Source organism: Hibiscus syriacus, unplaced genomic scaffold, assembly GCF_006381635.1.
Source record: "Hibiscus syriacus cultivar Baekdansim isolate YM2019G1 unplaced genomic scaffold, ASM638163v2 tig00110946_pilon, whole genome shotgun sequence".
Classification (NCBI taxonomy): Eukaryota; Viridiplantae; Streptophyta; class Magnoliopsida; order Malvales; family Malvaceae; genus Hibiscus; species Hibiscus syriacus.
Genome location: NW_024062927.1, coordinates 41,678 through 53,992, shown reverse-complemented (window position 1 = coordinate 53,992; position 12,315 = coordinate 41,678). Strand labels below are relative to the sequence as shown.

The following is a 12,315-nucleotide window of genomic DNA, read 5'->3' as shown; positions in this document are numbered from 1 at the left end:
TACATGTATATATTCTCATAATGTTGCATGTAGGAAATCTAGTTCAAAATATTGTGTGTTTTTTGGAAGAAACTTGAATTCATGCAAGAGTAACAAACAAATTTTGGTCCCGTGATCTAGTTCAGAATCTGAATATAGAGCTATGGTCAAGTTTGTGTGTGAAATCATATGGGTATATCAACTCCTCAATGAAGTAGGAATTATGAGTTCAGTACCTGTAAAGTTATGATATGATAATCAAGTTGCGCTTCATATTGCTTCTAATCTGGTCTTTCATGAATGAACAAAACACGTTGAGGTTTATTGTCATTTCATTCGCGAAAAGATCTAACAAGGTTTTGATTACTATCGACTATGTGAAAATTGAAGAACTAGTAGATACTTTCACAACTTCTCTTAATGAGGTTAAGATTGATTATCTATATAACAAGCTGGGCATGATTAATATCTGTGCTCCAATTTGAGGTGGAGTGTTACATATTTATAGGCTAAATATTAGGGTTAATATATATTGTATCTATTGTGGGATATTACTCTACATATTATAGGACCTTTATACTTGTATATATACTCATAACGTTGGTGAATAAAATACATGAAAGTATTCTCTTCTTAATATTTTACACTAATAGTGTGAAGGTTGATGCCAAGGAAAGGTGTAATTTGTTTTAGACAGAGGAAGTGAACAAAAATAATCAGATAAGCTATGAACATGGTTCTTTTACCACGTTCTTTGTGGTGCAGAGGTAAGCTCACATGTTGCAGCTGTGGTGTGAGATACTGTTGTGGATGCTTTTCGGTAGTACTTTAGAATCAAAGTTGTTTGGAATAAAAGTTCTTTTTGGTAGGATTTTATTTTGTTTGAATTTCGGTCGTACATAGCTCAAAACGAATGATGACGACTACAACCACGTTACAAGCTCTTCAAAGGCTTAATACATTCGGATCACCACAATACGAATTAGACAAGTATGTGTTTGATTTCCAATATGGATAAACTTACCCACACCTAGAGAGTAAATTACTTAAACCTGAATCACCTAGAGAGTAAATTACTCGAACCTGAATCACCTGGAGAAAACATAACATCCTCTATCATTGGGAACACTCGTTAGGTTCAAGTTTTCAAAAATATTAAAAGCTATAAAATTATAAAGCATGCATTGAATATTTTGCATAACATGTTGACAACAATAGTAGGAGCAGAAGGTGCAAAGAGTCTCCTAATGTAGGGCTGAAGAAACAAAGAGGGTTATACTGTTTCAGCAAGGATTGTAGGTTTGGATGTGTTGGAGGATGTGTTGGAAGTTTTCAATGAACTTCTCCACTGGGTGAGTGTGCATCCCTTCGTAGGTAGTCACCACAATTTCATCATCTTTTGAACTTCGTTGCACTTGTTTCTTCACATTGCACTCCTTATGTGTGCACCTATAATAACTTCTGCAAATCAACAACAACCCAAATCAAGATGATAATTCATGCAAAATTGGCTTCGGAGAGACATAATTTGTTCATACTGTATAAAATCTTTAGTTTTACACATTTTTAAGATCATCGAATGAGTGAAAATAGACAAATGTGATTAACAGTAGGGAATGTAAATAGTCACTGAAAAAAATAAAGAGATAATCTCAGCCACCTATTTTCACGCATCCAATAATTTTAAAATATGTAAAATTGAAATTTTTACACAAATGCAAGTGAATCTTAACTTATATATACAGTGAACAGAGTCATGTTAACTGTGGGAGGGGCCATGACCTCCGAAAATTTTTAGGTTCAACTACATCTTAGGTCTCTAAAGGTTTTGAAACCATGCAAATTAAGTCTCGGTTTCTTTAAAATTGTTGGGTTTAATTATTTATTAGGTACCTATTAATTTTGAAACTAGGAAAATTAAGCTTTGACCCCTCCCCTAGTTTTCAGTTACATACTTTTTAGGTCCTATCAATTTTACCCTCATTATTTTTTACTTAACAATTTCAAATTTAAGCAACTTAAACCCTAACTCTTAATTTAATAATTTATTATCCCCTAGTTCTATCCCTAAATAATTTTTTTATTTAACAATTAAAATATTGATCCATTTTATATTGCTATTTATATATTTTTCCATTTTAATCTATTATCCTAGTTCTATCCCTGTGTATAAAATATATGCATGGATATGTGTTAGATATATAAAGGTATCAGACATGATATTGTTTTCTATATATGAAAAGCTATAAAAAAATATTAGGGAGGAGAAAATAAATAGAGAACTTAAATGTAGTCTTTTAAGTAGGGTTAGAAGTTTAAATCCTGACATTATGAATATAGTATAAATTGATTTTGAAGGATTGCTCTATAATAAATCTTTGCAGTATCTTATCTTAATCAATTGATCAACATATCGAATATCAACGGATCAAATATCAACAGTTCTACTCTAGTTTAGAATATTTGACCTTATTACAACCATTAATGTTGTCTTAAAAACCCACAACTCGAAATAAGGATACTAAAGGGTACTAAATTGACAAGTTGAATATAGTATAAGGACTAAAACCGAAATTCAAAGGAATGAAAAATATACCTAGGGAATTTGCTGTTTTTAACAGTTTTCTGCCCATATTTCCTCCAACGATACCCATCATCAAGAATATCAACTTGACTCCTTGTTTGAAATGCATACTTGTGCTTCTTCATTGCCTCCTTTTTGTCACCTTTCTTCCCTCCAACTTTCACATGGTCCTCACCATCACCGTCGGCTTTCGAATAACTCGGACAATAATGGTTTGTCATCGTTATCGACGATGGTGAAGCCGATGATCCGTCTATAGAGTGAGGTGGTGGTGATGATGATGAAGCTGGTGGTATATGTATTAGAAGAGAGTGATTATTTGAAGAAATATATGTGGGGGCAAAAGGTGGGCGGCGTAATGGCCATTGGCCAACGTATATAATGTGACTGAAAATAGGAAAAAGGAAATTGAATGCATGGACCGAACCGGAGGCTAATTCTTCGTGCATGAATCTAACACACAAAGTTGAGTCGTACACGTCACGTAACACTACTTTATCATCACATCATTTCTCCAAAGTTTTTTTCTCATTAAATAATAAAAATAAGGACATACATGAACTTTTTCTAAATAAATCAATTAAATAAATAAAAAAAAGATATGAACAAATATTGTTATCGGTGATGAAGGATAAACATCATTGATATACTAACATAAAAATAAATTTATAAATGATTACAAACATTAATCAATACGAGAGAATCAACTCTGTAGTCCAAATCAAAGATAAATCAACAAAAATAATCAAATAACTCAAATATATATACCTATTATGTGTAATAGTAAGTAGTAAGATATCATAAACTTTCAAGAGCAAAATTAAGACAATAATAAAGAGGTCACCACCCTTAATTTTTTTATTATCGAATGTCAAGTTAAGTATTTTTATATTTAAATATTAGATAATTTGAATCTTTTGATCCAAAGATAATTTAAATCCTTATAAATTTAAATACTAAACAATTTGAGTCTTGCCTACTAATTTTAAGTTTAAATATTTAATATTTTTTATAATTTTAAAGTTTGATAATTTAACTTGAACTCTAATCTGAGGAAATAACTAATTTAAATCGACAAATTAATTATGGAATGAAAGTTTGGTGGTTGATGTTGAAGACTAAAATATACTGTTGTTTTACCCCAAAGGACTTATTTCAAACAAATTAGGCAATGGCGATGATGATATTATTCTAGATTTTGTATTTCTTTGAAAACAAACGTCATGGTCCACGTCAGATCAAAGACTTTGGCAATCTGTATATAGATACAGCAAAACCTCTGTAAATTAATAATGTCGGAACTACGTAATTTTATTAATCTAAAAGATATTAATTAATTAATAAATCAACGGTTTATGAATTTAAAGAGATTTTTATTTTTATCTAAAAAAGTTTGAATGTTTGCCCGAACTAAGTAATTTTAGTGGCTAAACGGATAATTGTTATCTTTAAAAGTATCAAGTTCGAGCATATCATCTACAAGAGTGTTTGAACTTTCATTGTCCAATGATTGAAAATCTTTCGAACACATATTACCCCATACTGATGTAAGTATGAACATCTCTCAATATCTATATGTATGTTAGGTGCATTTTTATGTTAAAAATTATCCATGAAGATTGCTTGATGTTTAAGAATATGTTTAAGGGTTTCTTATGGTTTAAGAATATTAAATTTGTGAATAGGGATATCGATGCCTTATTGTAGAATATAAATATCAAGCATTAATAGGTATCTCTCCTTGTTTCGAATCATATTTTGATATTAATACACATATAAGAGTATCAATATAATTATGATAGTATCGATACCCATATAAGAGTTTCGGTACCATGAATTTATGCTTATTTTTCAGGAATTTTGAATATAAAATTAGTATCGATATATTAATGATGGTATCAGTGTGTATTTTTTTCAAGCTAATTGATTTTTTGAGTCTTAAATTATCTCTTTGTTCTGTTTACTCATTTTAGTCCTTTAAATATTTAGATTGATTGATTAGCCTCTTTCTGTTCTTTTGTGGCTTGTTTGGTTGATGAATAAGTTTATATGTTGCTTAAATATTGAGTTGTAAATATGATTATTTGAAGTACTAGTTTTCGAAATGTAGTAGTTCAATATTAATATGTAAGAGCTCAAAAGACTTTCTGAAATTTGTAAAGGTCAAATTTATCGACAGATACCTAAAAATGTAATGTCGAAAACGTTAAGTGTCTACTTAAAGTTAACTTAGAATCTACCTAGGACACTTATTTTTTCATTAAGCCTTTTGTTATCAACAAATATGATCTAATTTATATTTTGATAATTGATGTTTGAGTAAATCTTTCACTTAGTTTCGATTCAGTTTAAATTAAACTTCGGTTAATTATTGTAATATCTCTAATTCGATATTTAACGAAATGAGTTAAAATATTTACAATGTAATATCTAAAATAAATATTTAGATTTTTAAAAGCACAAAAAAGAATGAATAAATTTGACATAGATTTTGTATGAAATTAAATAAAAATCTGATTTAGTTCATGTGAAGTACAATTTGTTCGAGAAATACTCACGTGCGGCAGCTTTAATATACGGCTAAAAAAATACGCTATTGGTTTTGTTATTATTTAAATAATAAAATCGATAAAAATTACCGAAAATATTATTATTTCTACCGATTTTGTTATTATTGAGCGTTTTACCGGATTTGATAATAACTACTGGTTCTGTTATTTTTTCTACATGTTTTATTATTATTGGATACTTTTATCGGAAATGTTAAAAAAATTGATATTTTAGATAAAAAAATAATAATATTTTAGATAATTTTTATTAATTTTATTACTTAAATAATAATAAAATCGATAAAGTCTTATTTTAACATTATATCAAAGTACCACACTGTAAGACTTCCAATATGTTCTTCTAAGCTGCCATCTTTCCTTCAGACATTTTACTAGCAATTTTTGACCGACTTATAGCGACAACAATGGGAAATCAATTCCACCAAACTATTCCATGTGACATATGAATTTGAAGGGACGACGTTAAATTAAACTCTGAAATAAAAAAATGTTACAAGAATAAACAAATAGCGATGAAAAATAATTAAAAAGAAGAGAGAAGAACTATATAAAAGAGGGAGAGCAACTATAATTTTTTTGAAGTTAATTTTTCTTAATTATTGTTAATGCTATGTTTTAGTTAAAATAATTAATATTGTTATTAATGTTACTTCTTAATATTGTTTCTTAATTGCATTTCGTTTTGACCATATACACAAAATCATGAAGAAGAAGAAAGCATTGTTTTCATTATGGTTTGCTCTAGGGTTCTGTGAATAGGATACATTTTCGACTTTAAAGCATATCTTATAGAATAGTTTAAGCAATCAAAAGATACATTAATATCAGATTTCAATAATGTAGATTATCACTTTACCAGTTGTCCTCCACTTCCCTTTTTTCATCAAAATAAGGACAAAGAGTTCAATAATTATTGCATAAATTAATTTGATTACATTTTAAATGTTTGAGATTATAATTCGAATTTTAATTGATATTGTTTAAAATTTTTGAAATGTGACTCATTTAATAAAGAAATAAATTAGAAGGCAAATAAAGATATGTAGTAGATACAAAAAATGGGGGTATATATATGTGTATATATTCGTTTTTATTAGGTAATATATATAGATAAGGGTATTACAATAATTATTCTAAATATATAAATTTTAATTATACTATTATTTACGAGTCAATCAAGTATTTTTCATCTTAAATCTGAATCCGACATAACATTATCTAAACTTAACTTTTTTTAAAAAAAAAAATCGATTTTATAGAATCGATGTGGATTAAAACCCGTCGAATTCGAGTCAAATAACATTTCTAATTTTTAGGCCATCACCAAGAGGGGTTTAGGAAGCCCACTACACTCGCCTTTCTAGGTTTGGGTCATCCATTTTACCCTAACATGTTTAGACTTTTTGTTTTTTAGTAATATGGAGTGATTATAAGTAGTACGTGTTTAAAATTTTCTTAATATATTCATTGCATACACTCTGTAGACACAACTACTTAAATTCAGAATCTAAGAACAACAATGTTCCTTTCTATCATTGAAATCACGTGATAAGTTCATGTGTACACTCTACATATATGGTTACTCAAATCCAAAATTTAAGAAGAAGAATGTTCCCTTCTATCATTGAAATCACATGATAAGTTTATGTGTTTAGACTTTTTAACATACAATGAATGACACTTGAACCAATTTGCCAATTAAACTAAAAGCACGATACATAAAGGGATAGGACATTAATCTAACAACATCCTGTGGAAATTCGAAGAATAACATGAAAGATCTGGAACCAACACAAAATACATTATGGATTTGAACCAAAACATAACTAATGAGACACCCATATCCCATATCCGCTATGTTGTTAGATTAAAGGGATTGTTTGATTTTACCATTAATAAATTGATATCGTGAGATGAGATACTATATTTTTTAAGTAAGATTAAGAGTTCAAATTTTAGAATTTTAAGTGGAACAAACTAAATTAAAAGGATCGTTCCATAAATGGACTTGTATAATATTCGATCTGGATATCGATCAATAAATTGAATATGAGTAATGAAAAAAAGGGATCGTTTGATTTTGATTATTGATGTTTGACATTAAGGTCCCAAGCTCCAGTTTCCTTTTGGACGCTCAAATGGCTTATGGTCATCCATTTCAAAGCCCAAATGAGGCTAAATCAACTTCTTAATCTGCCCGCTTGTCGTTGAACCATCTTTATGATGTTAAAGCAAAGATTAAAGTTATTATTTATAAATGATTTTTCAGGTTAATGAATTTATGTCTCACATTGAAGGTAGATGACTTGTTAGTTATCACAAACCACTGGGTATCACCCATGCCCTTCAGGCTGAATTGTGAGGATTATTCATCGGTCTCCACATCGCATGGTCCTATGAATTCGAACAAATCCAAATCTAAACAAACATTTCAGCGGCAATGAAGCTCATCGTTGGAGCCGACTCTTCTCCAAGCCCCTATTTCTCGTTCGAGCTATCAACCATCTGAGACAACGTGCATGACTGACCGATATCATTTGGGTTCTCCGTCAAAGTAATATGCTTGCCGATGACATTTCCACACTGCCACTTTCAGAATCATATGAGACCCAACTCCTGACTTCGCCTCCCACATCTCTTGCAAATATTCTTAATCGTAATGTACATGGAGCTCCATACTACAAACTTGTTCAAACCTAATGCTTTGGACAAGACGCTTCTTATTAAAAATAAATTTTGTGTAAACAATCATATTTTTTAATTAATCACTCATATCCAATCTATTGACCGACTAATTCAAATTAATTGACTTTGCTTAAGGAATCTAGTGACTCATCCCACTAAACCAACTAATTGGTAACAATCATCGGGGTTTTTTTTTTTTGCAAACTTAATTTTCACTTAAACTTTTTCAGGCTTAATATTTGTGAGTAAATGATATTATTAGTCGTTCAATTATTACTAAAATTATAAATAAGTCACTATATTTCAAAAATTTACAAATAAATCACTCAATTAATCAATTGTTACAAATATATCAATTTGTCGTTAAAAATAAAATAACGCTGACATTTTAGTTACAATCAAATTACTCTATTTATCAATTGTAACAATCAGGTCAATCAATTTATCGATTATAATAACTATAACACTCAATTATAATTAAAATGTTAACGTTTGTTACACACTCAAAGATAAAAGGACATTTTGGCAACAATTGATTAATTTAATAACTCATCTGTAACATTTTAAAACTCAATGATTTATTTATAATCTTATTTCCTGAATCAAGTAAAATCAAATATAATTATTTGAATTTTTTATTAATATAAATTATTATAATATAGTATCTGTTTAAAAAAAATTAAAACCATGAATGATCAAACGTTACTGCAAGCATTGTAAAAAAAATTTAGCTGACTCTTATTCTCATATGTAATGGGATAAGGGGGAGGTAGGATAATAGGCTGCCCTCAACGCCAGGTTAAGAGCAGCTTCCGTAGGAGACCTCCAAATTATGAAAAACCCTCCGTGAGACTCGATCCCACGACCCCAAGGTTAAGAGCCTTGTGCTCTACCAACTGAGCTGGATGGTCATTTCACTGCAAGCATTGTACTTGAATCTAAAACAACTAAAAGTAATAATGATTAATTTAACCATCAAAATCGCTTAATTAGTTTATTAAATAAATTCCAAGTCCGCTTTAATTACAACTTTACATCTGATGGTCTCGGATTCTTCGACAAAAGTGCCCAAATAAAGATGTGAGAATGTTTAACTCCCAAACTAATGCACTCATTCGATTAATTGCTGATCTAAGGTATTTTCTACAAGGTTTTGGGATCTCTTGACATCTTCAGAGTTGGACCAGATTCTTCGACGTCTTTAGGGTGAATTCTATTATTGAAATCCCAGAGTCTTTAAAAGAAGAAAAAAAAGTTGGCATTTCTACACAAATATCACCTTAACATAAATTAATTACTTGTTAGGTACTATTTAAGAATATTTTACGGATCTAACAAATTTTAAATATTTTCTATAAAATTATTTCTGCATTAAATTACACAATACAATTTTGTCTACCAATTACCACTTGACACTTTCTGATGCGTTTTTGACCCTTTCAAAAATCCTATACATATAGTATATTCTAGGAAAACTTTGAGGGTATGTAATTTAAAATATAAATAATTTTATAAAATATTACGGATCATCATCATCATCATTATTTTGAAAATAATTTTGCAGAAAGGCGCGGTACATGCACCGCATAGGATTTTGAAAAATATTTATAAAAGTTTTATAACTAATATTTATTTTTCAAAATCATATGCGGTGAATGTGTCGCACCTTTCTGCAAAATTATTTTTCAAAATCCTAGAATATATTATATGTATATGATTTTGAAAGGGTCAAAAACGCATCAGAAAGTGTCAAGTGGTAATTTGTAGACATAATTGTATTGTGTAATTTAATGCAAGAATAATTTTATAGAAAATATTTAAAAATTTGTTAAATCCGTAAAATATTCTTAAATATTACGTAACAAATAATTAATTTATATTAGGTGATATTTGTATAAAAATGTGAATTTTTTTTCTTGAATTTCAATTAAAGATGCATGTAAAAAACACCCTAGATCAAGAATTAATCGGATAAGTGCATTAATTTGGGAATTGAACATTCCCACATCCTTATTTGGACACTTTTGCCCGGATTCTCCACATCCGATGGTGCTGGGGAAATCACACTTTACAGTGAGAAAAGAGAGAGAATAAACGAAAACGAAAAAGCAAATTCAGAGACTAGCAAATCAAGCAAAGTTCCCTTGTATCATCATCATCACCATTCAACACCAAAGTCAAACCCAGATTCTGTAAAATAATGGGGGAGGTGATGATCATCTCTTAAAATACCCATTTTTTCACTCTCCTTTCTCGACCCTATAAAACATTAACATGCTCTGTTTGATGGGAAGAGAAGAAACCAGCCCAGGAGAAGAAAATGGGAGAGAAAAAGGTTGAAGAAGATGAATCTGCTCAACCACAGGAGATTATCTTGAAAGTTTACATGCATTGCGAAGGCTGCGCTCGTAAAGTCCGATGTTGTCTCAGGGGTTTTCAAGGTTTCCAAAACAACAGTTTATTTATTTATTTTGGTTTTGGTTTTTTTTCATTTGATTTGATTGTTGTTTTTGTAGAAGTGGAAGATGTAATGACGGACTGCAAGAGCAATAAAGTGGTGGTGAAAGGTGACAAAGCCGACCCTTTAAAAGTTCTCGAGAGAGTTCAAATTAAAAGCAACTGCCAAGTTGAGCTTCTCTCACCCATCCCAAAGCCACCGTCCACGGCGGAGGAAAAAGAAAAGCACAAGGGTGGAGAAAAGAAAGAAGAGGTGATGGCTGTGGTGGTGATGTTAAAGGTTCACATGCACTGTGAAGCTTGTGCTCAAGAAATCAAGAAACGTATTCAAAGAATGAAAGGTTTCAATTTCTTTCCTCATTGCATTTGTTTATTGAATTCATTAGCTCTTTTTTAATCAATAGAAGGTAAATGATATATATATATATATATATATAAATTCAATATATTAAACTTTAATTCGATTAAAGTTTGTTAATATTTAAATTAAACATATTCGATTTTAGTTTAAATTCAAATCGGATTATTAATGAAGCGAAACAAGCTACTTGATACTCAACTCGAGAATATAATATATTAAATTTTATTTTTTAAATTAAATTATTAATAACATTAACATTTATATGTTGTTATTTAAAAAGTTACAATATAAGTTTTTTCATGTATTAAAGGTTAATGTATGAACTCGAATTTGAGTTTTAATCAAGTTAATTCTAAGAATATTTTGAGTTTAAATTTTTTCGAACTCAAATCGAGCTTTTATTTTTTATTTTGAATTCGAGTCGAGTTTGGTAATTTTAAACGCGTGAATTTTTTTGTCGAGTCGAACTCTATTTTAATTTTTTAAAGTCAAATCTATCTCAGTAATATTCGAGCTCCACCCGACTCATTTACAAAAGAACCTGCAAGCACGCACTGATAGTGAAGCAAGAGTCCCACAGTAAAAACCAAGAAGAAAAACCCAAAGAAAAGGACAAGAAAGAGTCCCAAGGCGGCAATGACAAGGACATGAAAGGTGGTGATGGTGGTGACGGCGGAGAAGCGGCGGTGGAGGTGAAGAGAAACGAATTATATTATTACGCTCCAAGGTATGCCACTGAGTTTTACGCTTATCCTCCGCAGATGTTCAGTGATGAAAACCCCAATGCTTGCTCTGTAATGTAAAACAAAAAGAAAAGTATAATCTACACACAAATTGTAGAATTTTGCCCCTCTTTCCTATTTTTCCCCAGGTATAGCATCTATTACATTATAACTTTAGACATATATCTTATCACATCAACAAAGAGCAGTAATAGTTATTAATTTCCTCTAAAATAAAACGTTAGTGTCAAAATACTCCAAAAAATAAAGTAAAAATAATTATTTAATTAAATATTAGAAATATTTTTATAATTATACTAATTATAGAATAAAGATTGTTTAAATTCAAAATAATGTGTTACGTGATCAATGACAGATCCACAATATACTCAGTGTGAGTATGTGTTCGTCATGAAATTTAAAATTTCTTCAATTGATTACTTATTTTACTGATAGTGTCAATCTTAAAATTTTATTTGTGTCCACCACAAACAAAAATTATATTGTTAACATATTTGTATCTTTCTTAAAAAAATCTTTCTAAATATGTAATGGTAGGTGATACAATATCAAGTGTAACATTATAAAAATGATTAACAATATTAAACTAAAAGGTTAAAAATTATTTTATTATTCACTTCCAAAAACAAAATCAAACAAAAGACAATTTTTATTGTAGGTTAATTAATTCTTAATTTCACAGATTCTTCTTTTTAATTTAAATAATAGCTTTTCGGAGTACGCCACCAAATCCTAAGATTTTCCATCTTTCCTTCCGTTTTTTATCGTTAGTTTCTGAATTGTGCATAAATGATTGATTTAATTTCTTCATTTTAATTTGGTTTATTTTAAGTTTTATATTTTTAAAATTTAAATATTATTTTTTTATTAAAATTAAAATTAAAGGTAGTTCTACAGTTGATTGCAAAAATTGTTCTGAATCGGAATAAAAAATAT

The 12,315-nt window shown here is 29.5% G+C and overlaps 2 protein-coding genes across 2 annotated transcripts; one reads left to right on the top strand and one right to left on the bottom strand.

Annotated features, from left to right (window-relative positions):
• Positions 1–1,258: 1,258 nt before the first annotated feature.
• Positions 1,259–2,860, bottom strand: LOC120148029 (probable WRKY transcription factor 75). Its single transcript, XM_039161232.1, has 2 exons — positions 2,576–2,860; positions 1,259–1,440 (listed from the first exon to the last, which is right to left on the bottom strand). The coding sequence occupies exons 1-2, from the start codon at positions 2,782–2,784 to the stop codon at positions 1,263–1,265; spliced, it is 387 nt and encodes a 128-aa protein (XP_039017163.1). The 5' UTR covers positions 2,785–2,860; the 3' UTR covers positions 1,259–1,262.
• A 7,278-nt stretch (positions 2,861–10,138) lies between these two features.
• LOC120148041 (heavy metal-associated isoprenylated plant protein 7-like) lies at positions 10,139–10,672 on the top strand. The gene is made up of 2 exons (XM_039161240.1): positions 10,139–10,259; positions 10,335–10,672. Exons 1-2 carry the CDS (start codon positions 10,139–10,141, stop codon positions 10,670–10,672), a joined length of 459 nt encoding a protein of 152 aa, XP_039017171.1.
• Positions 10,673–12,315: the final 1,643 nt, after the last annotated feature.